This window comes from Pelophylax lessonae (genome assembly GCF_965119305.1).
Source record: "Pelophylax lessonae genome assembly, chromosome: 1".
Taxonomy (NCBI): domain Eukaryota; kingdom Metazoa; phylum Chordata; class Amphibia; order Anura; family Ranidae; genus Pelophylax; species Pelophylax lessonae.
Genome location: NC_138768.1, coordinates 410,022,908 through 410,046,193, shown reverse-complemented (window position 1 = coordinate 410,046,193; position 23,286 = coordinate 410,022,908). Strand labels below are relative to the sequence as shown.

The 23,286-nt window shown below is 46.9% G+C and overlaps 1 protein-coding gene across 1 annotated transcript in view; it reads left to right on the top strand.

Annotated features, from left to right (window-relative positions):
- DENND4C (DENN domain containing 4C) overlaps positions 1 to 23,286 on the top strand; it is a 274,603-nt gene that overhangs the window by 200,862 nt on the left and 50,455 nt on the right. The window contains exons 22-25 of the mRNA XM_082257942.1: positions 4,387 to 4,527; positions 13,479 to 14,602; positions 14,867 to 15,035; positions 17,904 to 18,013. Of these exons, the coding sequence (XP_082114068.1) occupies positions 4,387 to 4,527; positions 13,479 to 14,602; positions 14,867 to 15,035; positions 17,904 to 18,013 (1,544 nt within the window). The remainder of the gene's footprint in view (positions 1 to 4,386; positions 4,528 to 13,478; positions 14,603 to 14,866; positions 15,036 to 17,903; positions 18,014 to 23,286) is intronic.

Genomic DNA, 23,286 nt, shown 5'->3' with positions numbered 1-23,286 from the left:
AAATGGAATAAGTTGGTGACAAACTAGGTGTCTCTATTACCTATAAGTGGGCTTAGTAAACCCAATAGTATGAATGGTGAGAATGTGTATGATAACTAGTGCCAGCATAAATACCAAGTGCATGTAATAAACTTAAACATACATACTGCTATGCACGCAAATACTTCCTGATTCTAATAAAGCTACAGTGCTTCAAGTTCTGCTGTGCACAAAAAATTGCTTCAGTGCTTCTACCATAAACAATGTGCAAATCCGTGCAATTGTACAAAGTGCACAAGTGCAAAAAAGTGCAATCAATTAGCAACAAAGTGCAAAATACAGGTACAGTGCCTTGCGAAAGTATTCGGCCCCCTTGAACTTTACGACCGTTTGCCACATTTTAGGCTTCAAACATAAAGATATAAAACTGTAATTTTTGTGAAGAATCAACAAGTGGGAAACAATCATGAAGTGGAACGAAATTTATTGGATATTTCAAACTTTGTTGACAAATAAAAAACTGAAAAATTGGGCGTGCAAAATTATTCAGCCCCTTTACTTTCAGTTCAGCAAACTCTCTCCAGAAGTTCAGTGAGGATCTCTGAATGATCCAATGTTGACCTAAATGACTAATAATGATAAATAGAATCCACCTGTGTGTAATCAAGTCTCCGTATAAATGCACCTGCACTGTGATAGTCTCAGAGGTCCGTTTAAAGCGCAGAGAGCATCATGAAGAACAAGGAACACACAAGGCAGGTCCGAGATACTGTTATGGAGAAGTTTAAAGCCGGATTTGGATACAAAAATATTTTCCAAGCTTTAAACATCACAAGGAGCACTGTGCAAGTGATAATATTGAAATGGAAGGAGTATCAGACCACTGCAAATCTAAGAAGACCTGGCCATCCTTCTAAACTTTCAGCTCATACAAGGAGAAGACTGATAAGAGATGCAGCCAAGAGGCCCATGATCACTCTGGATGAACTGCAGAGATCTACAGCTGAGGTGGGAGAATCTGTCCATAGGACAACAATCAGTCGTATACTGCACAAATCTGGCCTTTATGGAAGAGTGACAAGAAGAAAGCCATTTCTTAAAGATATCCATAAAAAGTGTAGTTTAAAGTTTGCCACAAGCCACCTGGGAGGCACACCAAACATGTGGAAGAAGGTGCTCTGGTCAGATGAAACCAAAATCGAACTTTTTGGCTACAATGCAAAACATTGTTTGGCGTAAAAGCAACACAGCTCATCACCCTGAACACACCATCCCCATTGTCAAACATGGTGGTGGCAGCCTCATGGTTGGGCCTGCTTTTCTTCAGCAGGGACAGGGAAGATGGTTAAAATTGATGGGAAGATGGATGGAGCCAAATACAGGACCATTCTGGAAGAAAACCTGATGGAGTCTGCAAAAGACCTGAGACTGGGACGGAGATTTGTCTTGGAGATCAAGGATAATTGGAGAAAGGAGCCGCTCAGGTGTATCACTCCAACCTGGTGCTGGTGAGACCCGTCATCCGGATAAGTGCAAAGGAAGTAGTGGAACCGCACTCAGGTAGATGAAAACAATGGAAATACTTTTATTCTTCAAATCATAAGTAGACAGACAGTGCAAGGAACAGGTAATCCAAGGTTAACGCGTTTCACGGCACACACAGCCGCTTACTCATAACCGTGGTGGTGGATCACGGAAATCGGTTTTATGCAATCAAATCTGCAATCAATTATCAACATTAATCAGAGTGTGTATATAAAACAGATTTCCGTGATCCACCACTACGGTTATGAGTAAGCGGCTGTGTGTGCCGTGAAACGCGTTAACCTTGGATTACCTGTTCCTTGCACTGTCTGTCTACTTATGATTTGAAGAATAAAAGTATTTCCATTGTTTTCATCTACCTGAGTGCGGTTCCACTACTTCCTTTGCACGGAGATTTGTCTTCCAACAAGACGATGATCCAAAACATAAAGCAAAATCTACAATGGAATGGTTCACAAATAAACATATCCAGGTGTTAGAATGGCCAAGTCAAAGTCCAGACCTGAATCCTATCGAGAATCTGTGGAAAGAACTGAAAACTGCTGTTCACAAATGCTCTCCATCCAACCTCACTGAGCTCGAGCTGTTTTGCAACGAGGAATGGGCAAAAATTTCATTCTCTCGATGTGCAAAACTGATAGAGACATACCCCAAGCGACTTATAGCTGTAATCGCAGCAAAAGGTGGCGCTACAAAGTATTAACTTAAGGGGGCTGAAAAATTTTGCACGCCCAATTTTTTTGTTTTTTATTTGTTAAAAAAGTTTGAAATATCTAATAAATTTCGTTCCACTTCATGATTGTGTCCCACTTGTTGTTGATTCTTCAACAAAAAATTACAGTTTTATATCCATTTGTTTGAAGCCTGAAATGTGGCAAAAGGTCGTAAAGTTCAAGCGGGCCGAATACTTTCGCAAGGCACTGTAGCTGTTTCTTTATGCCTCACTTGCACATTAGCACTTTTTTTCAATTGGGACACCACCATTCGATGGTAGTTTTAGTGAGGGCAGCAGCCTTAATATTTATCACTTTACTTGATCCATAGCATGGGGAACCCCCTCATTGCTTGCCAAGGGTATCTGAGTCTGTGATGCCTATGATGCTTAAAGCTAGGAAGTCTGCTTCTTGTAAGATCAATTGACAGATCTTTAGAGGTTGTCCCATGTAATCCCCCCTTCCCCTATCTGTTCCCCTTTGACTTTGTGGGATCTTAATATGGTTCGATCTTCCCCTTTAGAAACTGCCACTGAAAATCCTTAAACATTTCTCTGGTGTTTTTTTGCAGCCTCGCAGGACCCCTTCCTCAGGCATTTTATGATGCCTGATGAAGGGGTCCTACGAGGCTTTCAAACATCACCTTGGTAACAATGATGTGATCATTGAAAGGAATTTAAGGGTAGTAAGTATGGCGTTGTTCTATTACTTATAAATGTGTAGTGCCCTTTAAATCAAATAAAATATAAATCCCCGGTGATTCAATTAATTTCCAACTTGGTTTCCATACCTCAGTGTTATCAAACCTTATTCTTTAAACCAGTGTTTCTCAACTCTGGTCTTCAGGGCACACTAACAGACCAGATTTTAAGTATTACCTTGGGGAGATGCAGACTAGAATACTGCAATCACTGAGCAGCAAATTATATCACCTATGATGTATTTAAATTTTCTTGCAAACCTGGCCTGTTGGTGTGCCCTGAGGACCGGAGTTGAGAAACACTGCTTTAAACCTATTCTGATTAATGAAATTTATAAAGTGACAGGTTTACTGTATTCAAAGTTAATTAAATAAACCAATAAAAAAATGATTCAAAGTAAAAAAAAATTATTAAATTTAAAAATTAAAGTAAACCGACAAATTCGGTAAACCCTTGCTGTACAAAATAATCCTTGAGTGAACAACACTTTAAAGTGACCAGTGCTCTTCAAAAATAAGCAAATACACAATTAGTCTTTGATATGTGTGTTAAAAAAAAAAACAGGAAGCCCAGGACTCCATGCGTTCCACGTCTTTTGTAGGAAGTGAGGTAATGACGCTGGAAGCTCCGCCCTTCACGTTTTGTGAGCACAACGTCCTCATGAACGGCACCTCTCCTGATGACGACGTGCTGACAAAACGCAAGTTATTTTTAACTTTGAATCATCCATTTTTTGTTGGTTTATTTATTTAACTTTTACTTTTGAATAAGAGCTCCTGTCACTTTATAAATTTCATTAACAAAATAGGTTTAACCACTGGGCACTTATACCCTCTTCCTAACCAGGCCAATTTCCAGCTTTTAGTGACAATTTTTTGTCCTTTTTTTCCACACAAATAGAGCTTTCTTTCGGTGGTATTTATAGATCACTGGGTTTTTTTATTTTTTGCGCTATAAATAAATATTCTATCTCTCAGCCACTGCTTTTTTTGGGAAGGTAGATTTCAGTTTGGTTTTACAGATGAACCCAGTAAGGCAATGGAGCCGGTTCACACATCTCCTTGGTGGCTGCGGAGCATATTGCACAGAGGTCCTTTGGCTCAGTTTCAGGTCCGAATTAAGGCAAAAATTCAGGCCTGATTCATCTCTGAAACTGAGAACAGGGACGCTCTGGACCCATGCTGTGAGCCGCATCCGTATTGGTGTGAATCCAGTCTAAAGGTGCACTAGCCTCTTGTTCCAACATCACTAAGTGGCACGGGCCACCATCCAAGCTAGTAAACAGCTGCTTGGGCTTTTTTATTTTTTCCCAGATTCCACTTCTCCTGAGCATTTTGTCCAAAGGTAAAATATTTTCAGCGAGTAAAAAAAATTCAAATTTTTTATGTGTTTTCTTCTTTAATATTAAAGAGAAATCCCATTAATGGTTTTTGGTTTTCTTCCACTAGAGTCTTGCTTTGATGCATCACCTGAAAAGTTAGTGTCGGTCTCTGAGGCATGCAGTCCACCTGAATCCCCACCCTGTGGAAATAGTATTGTTAAAGTGCCTTCTGGTATCTTTGATGCAACGGGTAGAAAAAGCAGTAGCGGTGAGTTCCACATATATTTAATAGGCCTTATGTAAGAGTATATAGGAAACTAATCAAATTTTGTCAGTACACATAAATTAACATGGTCTATAATCCATGTGGTATATCAGTTGTAACTGGTAAGCTACAGGTAAAGGCTGTAATACTGCAACCAGTAATGTTTCACAAACTGTCTTGATTTTCAGTTTGTACATTTATGTAATATCTTGTTTTTAATTAATGGGATCAAAAGTTATACTTTACTGAAAGATCTGTGTAGGACCTGAATTCTCAGTTAAGATAAAGCTCCAGCCATTTTTGTTTTATTTGAATTGCTTTGAGAATTTTTAGAATCTGTGGCAGGTTTATTGTTGTCTTTGTAATCTTTGGAGAGATTTTCCTCTACTTCTTTGTGTTCAGTGAGAATGGGGTAAACCCTGCCAAATCTGATCACATAGGAAGTAAGGAAAATTCTCCCCAATGGAGACAGAGCAAAAACAACTCCTTCCTACTATAACAAAATGTTAACATTTAATGGAATACCCTTGGAATAATTCTAAAGTAAAATGTTTCTCTTTCGTTGATTGACAGACACAGCTACTGATCATCTTAACCATTGGGTTATTCTGTTCCCTACAGCAGTAGGACACTAGGTAGAAAAAAGTCTGGCTACACCTATGGGCAGTGCCAGGGGGTATACTCCCTCCGTCTGCTATAGGTACTCAGTTTTTTTCTGCCTAGTCAGGAGTAAGGACCTAGTCCAATGCCTGGATCTCTGGTCCTGGCAATTTTTTCTTTTTGGATAGAATTTTTTCTCCTGGTTTTTATCCTATGAGATCTACAATCAACTGCCGGACTGGGTGACGAGCTGGATAATCTAGATCCACGCTAGGTCAGCCGAGACAAAGCTCCACTGAACGGGGGCTGGCCTGCGATTTAATTGCCTTGCGAGAGTGCACTGTTCCTCATGGCCGACAGCCCCCCCCCCATTTTGATAGCGAGGGGTTCTGTCTGGAGCGGTGCCCGCCTGGTTCCTGGTATGGGAGGTAGCTGTCCCCTCCCCCCCTGGAGGGTTTTGGGGTGGACGTAGGCCCCTCCTTGGGGACTGCTGGACCCCCGGGTTCCCCCCATTCATCTGTCCCCCCATCCTACCCCCCCTCCACTTATGCTGGGGCTGTGTGGGTGGTTTAGTCGTCCTCCTGGGGTGGGAGCAGGGCGCGATGGGGCGAAGGAGGGACTGCGCCACCCACGACCAGATGGATCGGCTGTGCAGGAGGGGGGGGGTTATACCTGGTTGGGGGCTCCTGCCAAGGCCCCCCCCCCCCCCCGTCCTGCCTGGGCTTGTGCTTGATTCCTCCTGGGCCACCATTTTCTTGTAGCCAGTGTGCTCAATGCACGGCGGCCATGTTTGTGTAGTCCAGTGGCTATTTTGTGGTGGTTTGCCTTTGAAAATAGCCGCAGCCATGACAGTGGAACCCTAGGGGGGGCGATTTGGTTGTGGGAGCCCATCTTCATCCCCTGGTGCTGACTCCTGGATCTTTTAATTTCCTGATCTCCGCTAGTGCAGTACAGATTCTCCTGGTGGCTGTGGTGCATGGTTTCTGCGGGGTTGTGAGTTTGATGGGGTCCTCTCCCTCTCTGCTGAGGATCGATTGGTGCTCTGTGACTGGCACCCGAGTCCCAGAGCAGTGGGGGTTGTCCCTTAGCAGTGTTTTACACTTTTTTGTGGGGTCCACCTGGAGTCTTTGGAGCACATCTCCCCACCTGATCCCCTCTCTGGGGCGGCGGTTCCCTCGGAGTCCCATCCATCCATCGATGCACTGACTGCAGTCCTGGAGTCCCTTGTGTCCCGGGTGGAGCTGGCTTTTGGGGGATGGGCTGGCCTAAAGCACCCCCCGCCTTCCCCTGCCTCATCTGTCTCCTCAGATCCTGAATCTGATTTGGCCGCCACAGATGTGGGTCACCCTGCTGGGTCTGTGGCTACGCGCCCTGAATCAGATAGTGAGGATGATTCCTCCGCTTTTGCAACCGTGCATGAAAAGGCGCTAGTGGAAGCACTGGTTGTTATCTGTGCTTGGAACTTCGTTGGAGGACTCAGCTGCGATGGAGGCAAAGCCATCCAGAGCGGCAAAGGAGTTCCCTTTCCCCTTCTATTTTGACAGAGATGTCGCTAAAGAGTGGGGACAACCGAAGCGTTCCCTTGGGGTCCCTAAGCGAATTGCTAGGCGATACCCCTTTGAGAAGTCCCTTCTAAAGAAGTGGACTGTTGCACCGGGGGTGGGCCCTCCGGTTTCCACATTAAACAAGGCAACCATAATTCCAATTGAAGAGTCCCCGGCCTTTAAGGACCCAGCTGACAGGAAGGCAGAGGCTGTGACCCAAAATGTATACACCCTGACTGGTTCTACACTGAGGTTTATTTTCATTATTGCCCTTGTGTCGCAGACTGCGTGGGCCAAGCTTTTACGCCGTGACCTGGAGGGGGAGTAGCTCCCCCCTTCCTTTGCTGGGCTGGTGGACCAACTTGTCCAGGGGCTGCAGTTTATCTGTGATGCCTCTTTGGATGCGGCTCCCCAAGTGGCTCAGCTCTGTTTTGGCAGTGGTCCTTCGGCGTGTCTTTTGGCTCAAATGCTGGTCTGAGGACCACACTTCTAAAGAGGCCTTGACTGATCTTTCCTTTCAAGGAGATTACCTGTTTGGTGCTACCCTGGATGACATCATTAAAGGTATCACAGGGGGAGGAGTACCTTTCCTCCGCAGGCTACTAAAGGCAAAGACCCTCGTCATAGACGTGGGCCCTCATTCTCGGCTCATAAGAAGTTTTTTCATCCCTCAGGGTCGACTGACAAGGGATCGGAGCCCTTCGGGTCCTCCTCTGGAGGAGCCAGGCAAACTTGGTCTGGTAAGTCAGGTGGGGGCTTCTCCAGACCCCTGGGCAAAGCCCTTCAGCAGGAAGGTGCGTCCCCACCCGTATCTGGGGTTGGGGGACATCTTCGCCGGTTCCCAGACCTGTGGACTCCCCTGGCACAAGAACAAGTGGGTCCACGAGGTAATTTGGTCCGGCTACAAGATCGAGTTTCGTTCTTACCCTCCGGTAAGGTTCTTCCTTCCAACCTGCAACTGTCGCCGGTCCGCTTACAGGCTCTTTTTGGGGCGGTGCAAGACCTTTTACTTTACAGGTGACAGTCCCAGTTCCAACTTCGGAACTTTTCAGGGGTTTTACTGTAACCTGTTTACAGTCCCCAGGAAGGAAGGCAAGTACATTTCTGGACCTCCAAGGTGCTGAACTGCTTTGTGCGGGTCTAGAAGTTCAGAATGGAGTCCATTCGCACATTGGTGGCTTCCCTGCATTAGGGGGATTTTCTTGCCCCTATCGACATCAAGGACGCTTACCTTTCTATTACATATTATTACATTCTAATATGTGTCGGTCTCCAGCGCTTCCTTCACTTAGCCGTGGGAGAGGAGCAATATCAGTTTGTGGCGTTACCTCTTGGTCTCACCTCTGCTCCTCGGGTCTTCACAAAAGTGTTTGCCCCCGTGCCAGCATTGTTGTTATGCCAATGGGGGATTGCGGGTGAGCTACTTGGATGTCGTCCTTCTGCGAGCAGAGTCTCCTACTGCTCTGTTGGAAAACCTGGAAATCACCATACGAGCTTGAGGAAGTTTGGCTGAATTCTGATTTTTCAGAAGTCTGCTCTGGCTCCATCCACAAGCTGGACTATCTGGGTCTGACTCTGGAGTGCTCCTTCCTCTGGTCAAACTCCAGAAACTGCAGGCTGCAATTCATCTTCTGCTGTCCAGCAGATGGTCATCCCTCCGGACTTGCATGCTGGTGCTGGGCCTGATGTTGTCTACCTTCGAGGGGGTTCTGTTTGCACAGTTCCATACGAGGTCCCTACAAGGGAGATTCTAGCCAAATGGGACAAGAATCTGCAATCTCTGGACAATTAGACCCGGCTGAGTCAGGGAACGAAAGAGTCCCTGATATGGTGGCTTCGTGCTTTGGATGGGCAAATCTTTCCTCCCCTTGTATTGGACAGTGGTCACCACAGATGCCAACCTGTCCGGTTGGGGAGGCATCCTCGCCAAATATTCTGCTTCGGGGATCTTGACACTGGAAAAGTCCAGACTACTAATTAATGTCTTGGAACTCCGAGCAGTCAGACTGTGCCTGAAACATTGGACGGATCATTTTTAGTGATGTCCAGTGCGTATTTATTCAGACAATGCCACTGCCGTGGCTTATGTCAGTCACCAGGGGTTCACAAGAAGTCTCCTGGCGGCTCTGGAGGTAGCCAGCTTTCTAAGATCGGTAGAACAGTTCATTCTAGTCCTCTCAGCCGTAAACATTCCTGTGGTGGAAAACTGGCAAGCGGATTACCTCAGTCGACAGGCATTGGACCAAGGGGAGTGGTTCCTTCATTCTGAGGTGTTTCATCAGTTGTGTCTCCAGTGGGGCATCCCCGAGGTGGATCTGTTGGCGTCTCGGCTCAACAGAAAGGTGCAGAGGTTTGTTGCTCGGTCATGAGTTCCTCCAGCGGTCCCCACATATGCGCTGGTGGCCCCGTGGGGTCAGTATTGTCTGATTTACGCCTTCCCTTCTCCCAAGACTTCTACGCAGGATCGAGGCAGAAAGGATACTGGTCATCGCCGGGCTTGGTACGCCGATCTGTTGCAGCTGGTCGCTGACGTTCCTTGGAAGCTTCCTCTCAGGTAGGATCTGCTATGCCAAGGACCAGTCTTCCATCCTGATTTACAGTCGTGATTCGGTGTTTCCAATGCTGTTAAAAGCTAGGAAACCTACTTCTAGCAAGATCTACTGTCGTACATGGAAGAGGTACATTGCGTGGTGTGAGTTTCTTGGGATTCATCCTCGCTCTTGTTCGGTGGCTCAGATGTTGACCTTTCTTAGATGGGAGGGCTTGAGCAGAAACTGGCCTTGAGTACTATAAAGGGTCAGGTGTCGGCCGTAGTGGTCTTATTTCAATGGCCCTTGGCCACCTACTCCCTAGTGCATACTTTTCTTCAGGGAGTTAGGCACTTGACACCTCCAGTGTGGTCTCTGTTGCCGCCTTGGAAACTCGATTTGGTGCTCTCTGTCCTCGAGAAGCTTCTTTTTGAGAATCTTCGGGAGATTCCGCTGCTTACGCTGTCCCAAAAGGTGGCCTTTTTGGTGGCTTCACCTCTGCACACAGGGTTTCGAAATTGGCAGTGTTATCCTGTCATTCACCTTACTGGTGGTTCACAGTGATTAGGTGGTTCTTTGACCCTGTCCGTCGTTCCTTTCTCAGGTTGTCTCTGATTGTCATTTGAATGAAGTCATTGTGTTGCCCTCCAAAGGAAATTGCTTTGCTTGCCTTGGATGTGGACCAGGCTCCTGGGGTGTACCTGGCAGCTACAGAGTATTTTCGGAAGTCAGACTCACTATTTGTGCTCATGGATGAGCCTTGGAAAGGGTTGTCCGCTTCCTCTGCAACCATTTCCAGATGAATCAGTCAGACCGTGGTTCATCTATTCCATCCAGGGTCAGGTTCCTCCCTTTCCTGTCAAGGTGCTCAGTGACTCCTTGGCTTTCTTTCATTGGGCGTTAGTGACACAGGTTTGCAAGGCGGCATCCTGGTCGTCGGTGCGCACTTTCACAAAGTTCTATAAAGTGGATGTGTTGGCAGATGCTTCCTTTGGCCGCAAGGTTTTTGCAGGCTGCTGTTTAGAGGATTTGGTCCTCTGAGGGTATATTGTTTTTTTTCAGGTGAGCTCCAGTTGTTTTTGGTTGAGCTCCCGTTTACCTGGTTGGCTACTGTTTAGCCTTGGGAATTTTTTGCTGTTTTTCCCACCCCTCATGTTTAACACTGCTTTGGGACATCCCAATGGTTATAAAGATCAGGACCTATGTCCATCAATGAACAAAAGAGAAAATGGGATTTTTGACTTACCCTAAAATCCAATTCTCTGATGTTCATTGACGGACACAGCACCCACCCCTTTGTGGAGTTGTAATTCTTCTGACACTGCTTGTAACAAAACTGAGTACCTATAGCAGAGAGAGGGCGTATACCCCCTGGGACTGCCCATAGGCATAGCCAGACTTTTTTTTTCTGTCTAGCAGTGGCGGCCGGTGTGTTGGGGGCGCAGGGGCGCCGCCCCCCCCTATCCATGCGTCCGGCCCCCTAATCTGCATGCGGGGCGCCGGATGCATGGAATTCAATGGGATTTTTTTTTTCGTCACCTGACTAGAGCCAGAGGCTCTAATAGGCTTCAGAAGAGGGTGGACCTGGGTCACAGAGCAGTGCACCCTGAGCCCACCCATTGTGTGACAATAGCGAATGAAAATTTGCTATTGTCACACGGATCCTCCTCCATGGCCAATCAGGAAGCGCGTTCGATACGCGCTTCCTGATTGGCCGAAAGGCAAACCCCATGCCATTGGCTGGGGTGAATGGAGGCGGGAGCCGGAAGGACTGAGGGCTCGCCGCCACGCCGGAGAAGCCGCCGCTGTGTTATAGAGAATAGAAGGGAGCAGTAAAGTGTAGAATGTGGCACGCAGAGCACAGTACAGAGGAGGTGAAGTGACCCTGCAGAGCACAGACTTCCAGTATTATTCTGTGCCAGCAGCGGGAGGGGGGGGGGGGGCCTCACGTTGTGATTGGTCGGCTGTAATCCGGGATCGGATCGTGCAGAGATAATCTGCGATCAGAGAGGGATCGGCAGAAGAGGAGCTGTCCGGAGAAGTCGGGGTGTCCAGTGTCGTCCCCTCATGGCCTGAACCTGCCCACAACACAGCAGTCGGTCCGGTCGAGTGAGCCAGCCCAAGAGCAGGTAAGTGACATGACTGTGACTTTGACATGCCTGTGCCATGACCTGTGCCATGACCTGTGCCATGCCTGTACCATGACCTGTGCCATGCCTGTACCATGACCTGTGATATGCCTGTACCATGACCTGTGACATGCCTGTACCATGACCTGTGACATGCCTGTACCATGACCTGTGACATGCCTGTACCATGACCTGTGACATGCCTGTACCATGACCTGTGACATGCCTGTACCATGACCTGTGACATGCCTGTACCATGACCTGTGACATGCCTGTACCATGACCTGTGACATACCTGTGACATGGCCTGTACCATGACCTGTGACATGGCCTGTACCATGACCTGTGACATGGCCTGTACCATGACCTGTGACATGGCCTGTACCATGACCTGTGACATGGCCTGTACCATGACCTCAAAGTCACGCAATATTTTACCGCGTTTTTTGCTGCGAAGCAATACCTATTAGATTTTTCTTTTTGCGCCCCCCCCCCCCCCCCCCCAAAAAAATTTTGAGCAACAGCCACCACTGCTGCCTAGTGTCCTACTCCTGTAGGGGGCAGTATAACCCAATAGTTAAGAATATCAGGAGCTGTGTCTGTCAATGAACATCAGAGAAATGGAATTTACTGTAAGTCAAAAATCTCATTATATAAAGTATAAATAACGGCAAAGCTATTTTTTTATGAATAGAATTTTATAAAGAAATATGGCACATTGATCGTAGTAGTAACAGTTGGCAGCAATTTCAATACTAAAGTATAACCAACAAAGGTTGAGAATACCAGTCTTATCATTCAACAACAGCATAACTCAAAAAAAAAAAAACAGTGATACACTGACAAAACGTCATCCCTACTAATACATGAGCAACCACTTGGAAAAATGTAATAAACAAAGACCATATGAGAGGCGGATTAAAGGGGAGGGGCGAGTATTCAAAAATAATTGACAACATAGCAGTAAATGTAATTTGTAAAAATGTATTTTCTGTCAAGGCAACCTTTTCCTCTTAAGAGTTAAGAGGGAGCAAAAATACAAAATTGAGAAGGGTTAAGGAAAAAAGATAAAAATGGGAAAAAAGAAACCAAGAAGGGGAAGGCGTCTGACAGGGGGGGTTGACCAAACATAACACCCAAGAAGACGATACCAGTATCTAATATCGCAGGAAAGGCAATAACTGGGGAGAGTCAAAGAACTCCACCCACAGGGTCCATACATCCCTAAACTTAGACTGGTTTTCATTATCTACCCTCCATACGCATAATATAGTTCAGATCCGCAACCCATTTCTGTATTGTAGGGATTGTGGGGGATTTCCACTGCCTGGGAATCAGAGCTCTACCTGCTATCTACCTGCAGGAATCTAAATATTCCCTTTTTAATAGATTTATTTGATCTAAGGATCATTGAAAGAAGGGCAACTTCCGGAGTCTACAGCTATGCTTTGCTCATAAAAAGATGGCTAATCTGAAATATAGCTGACCAAAATTATGTTTTTTTTTTCCCCCAGGCAGGACCACCGTATGTGGAGATGTGTACCACATGGCTCTCCACATCTCCAACATTGATCCAGTAGAGACGAGAGTAAACTTGTGTAGTATGGCCGGGTGATACCATCTGGTTAAACATTTATAATTCCTTTCCTGAGCTTGGGAAGCTAAGGTTAATCTTCCCAAAGCTTTTTTTTTTTATTTAAGTTTTGTAGAGGGAATAGAACACCTTTTAATTTGTATTGCTGTCTGTGCCCCTGTTAGGGAGATTCACCCTCTCTATTTGTCCTGTGTACTGTTATCATTGAAAGTAAAAATCCCAAAATTTGGGTTGACATCAGAACACTTAACAGAGGGGGGGACCTTCCAGTGGGGACACCAGTTTTGGTGACTCTGTTGACAGACCAGGGATTTCTTTAACATCCTGTTTAGGCTCTGGGACAAGGAGTGAAGGAAAATCTTCCCAATGGGATGCAGGTGCCAAAAAAAAAAAACACTGATGGGGTTTGTACCCTTTCCTTATTCTTTCCAAAATGAAAAATGTTTTCCTTTTAGTTACACTTTAAATGTGTCATTCTCATAATACTGTAAATGGATAGGCCTAATTAATGTATACTTGCATTGCTAAAGTAGGTGTTTTGTGTGTATTTTGGTTACAGGTGCCCTGCCAACCCAGTTACCCACAGTTCAAGATTCTGCTGATGATTCTGTTTTTCAAAGTGAAGGCCAGAGTAAAAAATCTGAAGAGAAAGCCCAGAAGAGGCAGAAGATGTTTTCAGAGAGAAGCTGCAGTTTCAGTTCGGAGAACAGGGCAGGAATGATGCTGAAGAAAGGCAGTCTAGACATCACAACCAATGAGATGGCTATGAAGATGGGAGCAGACGCCAAGATCCTTACAGCTGCACTTTCAAAGACACCACCACATCCACAGACAAGCAAGCAGTTCAATTTTGAAACTGTAGATAGCCATACTGCCTCTATGACAATAGAAGGCCAAACAGGTCATCAAAGAGACACTGCTGAACCGCCTGCAGAACAGACATCAGTACAGAGATCACAGGAAATGTTTGACTCCTTAGATACTGTCAAAGAGGAAAGCACAGTGGACTCTTCTGAGGCTCTACAACTTGAAGAAGACAAAACGCCTGTTACCCCTAAAAACACAGAGGAGCCAAGTAAGAGGAATAGTTTCTATGGTGTTCCTAAAGTAGTAGAGAGGGAAGGAGTAAAGACAGGCCTTGATCCATTATCTCTTCTGGCGTCAGAATCAGTGGAGAAAAAAACACCCCCAGTTGAGGAGAAATCAATATCCCCAGTTGTTGCACGTAACCTAGCGGATGAAATAGAAAGTTATATGAATTTAAAAAGTCCACTTGGCAGCAAGTCGTCCAGCATGGAACTTCGAAACCAGGAGCCTACTAAGGGAGATAGCCAGGCTAGCCTTGAGAGGAGATCAAGTCTGCCTATAGACTCGGTGCCTTCCGCTGATGTGCAGATTGAGAATCAAAAAAATACTGTGTCTAGGTCAAAAACCTTTGCTAACAGTCCAAAGCATCATCTAAAAAACCAAAAAGAGCGCTCTCTATCACTAACCGCTCTTGTGCGCAACTCACAACATGGATCTTTGGGTTCAGTGGTAAACTCACTTCCTGGACTTAAATTTGACCATCTATTGGCTGGACCCAAAATGGACGTGTTCAAATCTAGCATGAAGCAAGCAGCCACCGTAGCCAGCAAGATGTGGGGAGCAGTATCATCTGCTTATAGCTACTCTGATGATGAGGTTTGTAGTATATTTTATATTTACCCATTGAAGGAAAACTTCCATCATTCTAAAATTCAGGCAGAAAAATAATGAACTGTAACATTTTGTAAGTAATTACAATACCACTACATTGCCAATACACTGCATGGCTAGCAGTCACTGCTCACTGCCAGTACTAATGCATTTTCTTTGGGAAGGGAAGAGATTTGGTTTTCAATGGAATATCTGGGAGCAGGATATTGTATTGCCACCCTATTCACTTTGTCTTATTATATAATACAGGACGATGGACATCACAGTGAAGCTCACTTTCCTTCAAATGTTGAACATATTCATGGTGACAGCATCAAGACAACCTTGCAGGGATTGTCAGTGAACAACCTGAATCACAGCACTACCAGCCTGGGCAGCAGCAGCAGCGGAGATACTAGCAAACAGAGCTACACAAACAGTATGTATGGGTTTTCACTTTAATTTGCTGCGGTTTCAAATCTATGGAAGGAGCCCGCGGGGGACCCCCTTGCGGGGTCCTGTTGGTGCCCCCCCCCTTGCGGGCCTCAGTCTGCGCCCCCTGTGGGGGTTTAAGTCGCTGATCCCATGTGCAGGGTAAGGATGGCTATGGCTCAGCGAATGTGCCCTCCCCCCTCCTGTCAAGATCTGCATCTGGTTCGGTCTCTGCTGGTGGGAACCACCCTACGGGGTCTGAGTCCACTTTCCCTGACCTGTTAGACAGTGAGGATGATTACTCCATGGCTACTGCACCGCACAAAAAAGGTAAAATGTTCGGGTAGATGCAATGTGATTGCATTCGTGCTGGAGCCATTTATGATGGAGGGTGCAGCTGAGGCTACTGCAGACATATCTGTTCCGTTTGTCACCCACAGCCCATCCCCTGTGTTTATGGGTTTCTCCTATCCAGCTTATTATGACGATTGGGTCTATAAGTGCTGGGTGCGTCCAATACGACCCTCTTTTGAACATGTAATTTTTTTCCAAATGTTTTTGGAAAATGGAAAGAAAATGAAAACGCATTTTTTTTATACACAAAGTTGTCCATTTATAAGATATTTCCAACACACAGCATGTACATACCAAAAATTACACCCCAAACTACATTCTGCTAATCCTCTTGAGTATGGCGATACCACATGTGTGAGACTTTTACACAGCCTAGCCACATACAGAGATCCAACATTCAGGAAGCACCGTAAGGTGCTCTAAGGACATAAAATTACAAATTTTATTTCCTGACTACCCATTACACTTTTGTGAGGAACTGTAGGGCACTGATAAACACTGTATTAGCACTGTTGTGGCACGGATGAGCATTTATGCAGCATGGACGTGGCGCGGTTGAGCACTGACGTGGCGCGAATGAGCACTGGCATGGCGCGGATGTGGCACTGGCGTGGCACAGATTGGCTTGAATAAGGTATGACTGAGGCACGGATGGCCATGATTGAGGCATGGATTGAGGCACAGTTGAGGCACGGATCAGGCAGGGGTTAGCGGCCCTGCAGTCTCTCTCATCTCCTCATGTGCTGTACCGATCGCTGTGTACAGCGTGCAAGGGGAGAACTGAATTGGATATGTGCCTGTTTGTTAACAAGGGATCACTTTGTCATTGGACGGAGCAATCACATCATTGGCCCTTTACCACGATCCGTGATGCGCCTAATCCTGTGTACCCCGCGAGCACGAACACTTCCGTGTGTGCGCCCCAAGGGGCGCGAGGGAAGCGCAATTCTGAGAGGACATCCCTTTGCACCCAGAACTACCCGATTGCTATGTAGCCGTCATTCAACTATGGCCCAGTCGGCAAGTGGTTAATCCTTATGTTGTTAGTATTTGTAAATAGATAGGAAAGTATATCATATTTACTTGTTTTAACATTTCTTCTGTTACTTCCTGGTTTCCAGGCCTAGGCAAATGATGTAGTACATTCCAGAAGTCTTCAGGAGGGGAGGGAGGGTTCTGAGCTAAGGGCAGAAAGATTCCAGGAAGTAAATGCTACATGAATCATCTGCCCTTTCTCAAGAGTCACTGCCAGAAATACCAGGGCATGTTTTTCAAAATGAATTTTCAGCAAAATAAAGCATGGTGACAAGGATGGATGGGGGGGGGGGGGGTTTGCTTTTAATATTAATGAATTCAATAGCATTTTTGGTTTGTGGGGCTCAGATGCAGTGCAGTTCTAATTTAATTAGTCCAAATGGCACAATAGCAGACTACGGGGTTTCTACTGAGGCGTATTTGTGTAATCCCATATTGATAGCCGTCCTGCTTTGGTTAACATCAAAGCAATGTAGGGTGGTTACCTTGCCACATTATGAAGTATACTCTACATCTATGTAGATGACCTGAAGTTTTCTCATCAGTTGGTATCTCCACATACCCCCTTCATGTCCATACTGGGCGACTCATTGTTCTTACTGAGCTATTAACCTGCACGCTTTTAAGTGTTGGCATCACCTGTCTTTGTTTGGCAAATTTTTTTTTTTTTTTACTAACACAGGCAACATGCTCGTTCAGACTCTTATGCTGGGTATACCAAAATTGGACCAGTTCAGCAGGAACCTGACAAATTTCAATCTGTGTGCAGCCCTCTCTAACCAAAGCCGATCGCCAAACTGGCTTCTGTTGAACAGTCCTGCTAAAAAAAAAAAGTGTATGCTTTTTTTTGCTTATGTTACCATAGCAGCTGTTCTGTCCCAGAAGTTTGGTCATGACAATATGAGACTACTCTCCTGACAGTGATAGCATGGTTGTATCTTTTGGCATCGCAGGTGGTTTTGGCATGGGCTATTTAAAGAGATGTCAGTTAGAGCCCTAGTACAGCTTTTAAATGAGGCTCCATTTACACTTGCGTGACTTGTCATGTGACTTTGGACACACAAGGTTACATGACAAGTTTCAGCCCATGTATTTCAATCAAAGCCATTTAATTGTATGCAGGGTAAAGTCGCAGTGATTTTAAAACTGTTCCTGCACTACTTTGATGTAACTTTCATGCAACTTGAGTGCCATAGACTGCAAAGTAAATGCTTAAGTCGCGTCTTAATGTTATCAATGCGACATTTGTGCCAAAGTCAACAGCCAAAGTTGCATCCAAGTTGCACCCATCCAAAGTTGCATCAATGTCACAGTGTAAAGTGCACGACTTTGGAGTCTCATCCTGTCACATCGGGTAAAAAAAAAAAAAAAGGTTTTCTTTATCTTTTGAGCTGAATATATTTAGTAAACATCTCATGATGACAAACTTCATAGTTATTATTAGATGATATGTGTATATAATGTACCTATGTGTTCTCGTCTAAAGGTGATTCAACACCAGGAAGAGGTATGAGAGGCATGGATTCAGAAAGATCAGAACATGGATCTTCTCAAAATACCAGCTTATCGAGCATTTTTCAGAACTGTGCTATGGAGGTAGGTGTGATGTCATTGATGAATCGGCCACGAAGAAACCCCTCTGTAAAAACAATTTCCTTTTAGCTGTTCTTATGAATATACTGCAAACAGCAATAGTGGGCTGCATGCATTTGCATTAGTATGCTTTACAGTTGATATATGTAATATATTCATTGGATTCTAGCAGGTTGGTCGCTGGGCATCTAATATTCTATGCAAATGTTCTGCTCTGTCTGTTCAACTTTTGAGGGAAAGAATAAAAAGCTGTACACCATAGTAGCATTCAGTCTAAAATGTATTTGTTGAACTGGATGGACTGATGTGTTGAACTAGATGGACTGATGTCTTTTTTGTTGAACTGGATGGACTGATTTTTTTTTTTTTTCATCCTCACAAACTATGTAACTATGTAATTGGCTCCTAGTCTTATACTAGTACCTGTCCCTGTTCCAGCGATCTAACTCTTACTAAATTGCACAGCCTCTTGTAAATTTCTTCCAGACTGGGCCCATGGCAGAATTCAGCTTAAGATGTATCTGCATTTTTGGTTATACTTATGCAGGGCATACACGTGTCGAATTCTGAACAATTTGTTGGTTGAAAATAGGAAATTTTTTGCGTTTTGTAATCTGATGGTTCCACCATTAATTTCCAAATCTGACCAACCAAGCCTTCTGTTTCACCTCATGTTGCTACAGAAAATGGAATTTTTGTAAAATCTTACCTGTAAAATTCCTTTCTCTGAGTCCTCCGACAGTCGCTGCCATCTTCATATTCGTCACAATGGGGTATTAGACTTTGCTCCGAAGGAGTAGCTAGGCAACAGAATATGTTAACATTAAAGCTTTTAACATATCCCACCCCCAGGGGGTGGTCCCCTCAGTCAATACCCTCCTACTTCCTGCATCCATATCTCAGTTTCAGTGGAATAGCAGTAGAGTATACAACCAAACCCCAAAAGAGGGGCGGGGGCGGCGACTGTCGGAGGACTCAGAGAAAGGAATTTTACAGGTGAGATTTTACAAAAATTCAGTTTTCTCTTACGTCCTCCGACAGTCGCCGCCATCTTCATATTCGTCACAATGGGGACGTCCCAAAGCAGTGCAAACATGAGGGGTGGGAAACGCAGCCGCGCCGTAAGGCAACGCAGTCTCCACATCAAAGAAAGGAACCTTACCAAAGGAAGGAAACCAGCTGGGCAACATGAAAAAAACTTGCTCAACAGGAGCAACAACCCAGGAAAAGCAAATAACCCAGGGATAAAAAACATATCCCAAAACACCAGGGGTCCAAAACAAGGGACCCTAAGGAACTGCCGCACTAAGAACCTTGCGGCCAAAGGAAGCATCTGCCGATGCCTGAACATCCACTCTGTAGAATTTTGTGAAAGTGTGTACGGTCGACCAGGTCGCTGCCTTACACACCTGGGCCACAGAAGCCCCATGACGACAGGCCCAAGACATACTCAGAGATCTAGTAGAGTGCGCCTTCACAGGCATAGGGGGAACTTTTCCCTGCAAAGCATATGCCTGTTCAATGGTCTGTCTGATCCATTTGGCGATGGTAGAAGCCGACGCCGCCATGCCCTTCCGAGGACCTTCCGGAAGAACAAACAAAGAATCCGTCTTGCGAAAAGACTCAGTCGATTTAAGGTAAACCCTTATCGCCCGAACAACATCCAAAGAGTGCAACCTCACCTCCTTCGGATGTTTAGGCTTCGCGCAAAGCGAAGGCAAGACAATATCCTCATTGAGATGAAAATCCGAAACTCGCTTCGGAAGAAAAGAAGGATTAGGTCGCAAGACCACCTTATCCAAGTGAATGACCAGATACGGAGACTTGCAGGACAAAGCCGCCAGCTCCGACACTCTGTGAGCCGAAGTGATCGCCACCAAAAAGGCGACCTTTTTGGACAACATAAACAGCGAGATCTCCCTGATCTGTTCAAAAGTAGCACGTTGTAACACAGAACGAGATTCAAGTCCCAAGGAGGCAGAGTTTCCCTCCTAGGAGGGACCAGATGTCGCACCCCTTGAACAAAGGTGCCAACCAAGGAGTTAGAAGCCACAGGACGTTGAAAAAGAACGGCCAGCGCAGACACCTGACCCTTGATCGTAGTCAGCGCCAAACGCTGGTCGACACCCGTTTGAAAGAAGGACAACACTCGAGAAACCGAGTACGTGTGAGGTGAAAACCCCCTGGACTCACACCAGGCAAAATAGGCCTTCCAAGTACAGTAATAGACCTTCCCTGAGGAAGTCTTCCTCGCGTTGATCAAAGTGCGAATGACCTCAGGGGAGAGACCCCTAGCCTTCAGGACCTCGGTCTCAACAGCCAGGCCGTCAAAGCCAGCGACTGTAAAGCAGGATGGAATATCAGCCCTTGAGACAGGAGATCTTCTCGAAGAGGTAGACGCCATGGGGCGTCGACCGCCAGATTCACGAGGTCTGCATACCAGGACCGGCGAGGCCAGTCCGGCGCCACAAGAATCACCGTGCTGCGTTCCGAGTGCAACCTGCGAAGGAACCTGGACAGCAATTGAATCGGTGGAAACGCATACATCAGTCTGCACTGATGCCACGGGACCACCAACGCGTCTGACACGTCTGCCCGAGGGTCGCGCGTCCTTGCCACGAACCTTCTCACCTTGTTGTTCAGACGAGACGCGAACAGGTCCACATCTGGAAGACCCCACTTCGCGCACAACATCTGGAAGACAGCTGGGTGGAGAGACCATTCCCCCTGATCCAGGGTCTGGCGACTCAGATAGTCCGCCTGCCAGTTCTCCACCCCCGGAATGTGAACTGCCGTTATCGCCGGGACATGAGTCTCGGCCCAAGACAGAATGTCGGCCACTTCCCGAGCCGCTCGGGCACTCCTGGTGCCCCCTTGGTGGTTGATGTAGGCCACCGCCGTGGCATTGTCCGTCTGCACCCGAACCGGACAGCCCTGCAGCCTGTCCGTCCAGCGACGAAGGCAGAGATTTATCGCACGCAATTCCAGAATGTTGATCGGAAGGGAGGACTCCCCCCTCCGACCAAGTTCCCTGGGCGGACAGAACGCCCAGAACACCACCCCAGCCCGACAGGCTGGCATCCGTGGTGATCACTGTCCATGAGATAGGACGAAAGGACTTGCCCCCCGATACCATCGGGGACTGGAGCCACCACAGAAGATCCCTTCTGGTGCGATGGCTCAACGAGATCTGAAGATCCAGAGATTGAGGTTGCCCGTCCCACCTGGACAGGATCTCCGCTTGGAGACCCCGCGTGTGAAACTGGGCGAAGGGAATCGCCTCGAAGGCCGAGACCATCAATCCCAGACATCTCATGCTCGTCCGCAGAGACGAGTGCGGAACGTCCCTGAGGGACCTGACTTCCTCCTGAAGAGTCCTGAGTTTGTCTTCCGGCAGGAAGACCTTCGCCTGGACCGAGTCCAGGATCATTCCCAGGTAGGGAAGACGAACCGACGGACTCAGCGTCGACTTTGGAAAATTTATCGTCCAACCAAACTCCTGCAGAGTTTGCATCGTGACGGACAGGTCCTTTTCCAGACCCTGGCTGGTCGCAGACCGAACCAGAATGTCGTCCAGATACCCCAGGACAGAGATGCCCTGGGCTCTCAACAAAGCCAGAACGGGTGCAAGCACCTTGGTGAAAACCCGTGGAGCCGAGGTGAGACCAAAAGGTAACGCCACGAATTGGTAATGATCCTCCGCAATGGCGAATCGAAGGTACCTCTGGTGACCCTCGAAAATCGGGATGTGAAGGTACGCATCCTTCAAATTGATGGAGGCCATGAATTCCCCCGGAACCAGGGCAGCCCCCACCGACCGCAGGGATTCCATGTGGAACTTGCGAACCCGCACAAAGCGGTTCAGAGCCTTCAACTCCAGAATTGGACGAAACTTGCCCTCCTTCCTGGGCACGGTGAACAGATTTGAATAAAACCCCCAAAATCTGTCCCGATGAGGCACCGGAACCACCACTCCCTGAGCCCTCAGGTCCCGCACCGCTAGGTGCAGATCCCGCAAACGCTCCGGAGACAGTTGAAGATTTGAGGGAAAGAATCTGCTCTCCGGCCGAGAGAGAAACTCAATCTTGTAGCCAGATCGAACGATTTCATGAACCCACCGGTCCCGCATGCGGGCCAGCCAGGGTTGAAGAAAACCGAGCAAGCGTCCCCCCACCCCAGAACTGGGTGAGGGCGCCCCTTCAGGCCGCATTGTTATGGGCAGCGGGTCCGGACTGACCGGACTTCTGTTTACCAGACCACGGCTTCTTTTGGGAGCCTTGACCCTTGAACGGTTTGCCCTTGTAGTGCGACCGAAAGGCACGAAAAGACCCCTTAGAAGGCCGAAAATTAGTATGCTTCTTACCAGGAGCCCCCTTAGCCTTGGGGAAGTGGGGCAAGAGAGTGCTCTTACCGCCCGTGATCCCCTTTATCAACGTATCCAAGGATTCCCCAAAAAGGCGAGATCCATCATAAGGCAGATTGGCTAAGGTCTTGCGCGAAGATTGGTCCACAGACCAACACTTTAACCAAACCAGGCGGCGAGACAACACCGCCACGCTTTGTACACGTGCAGCCAACGGCACTAAATCCAAGTCCGCATCACACAGATACATGACACCCTGATGGATTTGATCCACCATATCCAATGTCGCCGGTGAGGCCGAATCAGCCACTAAGACGCGCCTAAGCACCTGCGTCCAACTTGCGACAGCCTGGGCTGCCATAAGAGAGGCAAACAGAGCTTTCAGCATCGAACCCGTAACAGAATAAGTATGACGGGCAAGAGACTCCATTCTCCTATCCGTTTCTTCTCGGAACACCGGAGTATCCTCTGCAGGAATCGCAGTGGATTTATTCAAAACCGCAATCGCGTGATCCACCGGGGGTGGCACACACCACCGTTCATCAGTGGCAGGCGTGAAAGGATAACGCAGCCTGAACCTACTTGGCACAGCAAAAGGCTTGCGTAAATTGCGCCATTGTTCCTTAACAGCGCGCTGAAAATCATCAGTGCAGGGAAAGACCTGCGATGTCTTGCGTCTTTTCCGCGTCCCATAAGCCGCCAGGGCAGCAGGAGGACACAGTTCATCCTGCAAACGCAGCGTTTGTTTTATAGAAGCAACCAATTCATCCATGATTGCAAGCTCTTCAGGCGAGCCAGGGGAAGAATTATCAACCCCCTCAACCTCAGCCTCCACCTCGGACCCCACGAGATCCAGGGAGGAACGGGACCCCGATAAGGAGACCCCAGCCATAGCAGCCCCATCACCCTCAGA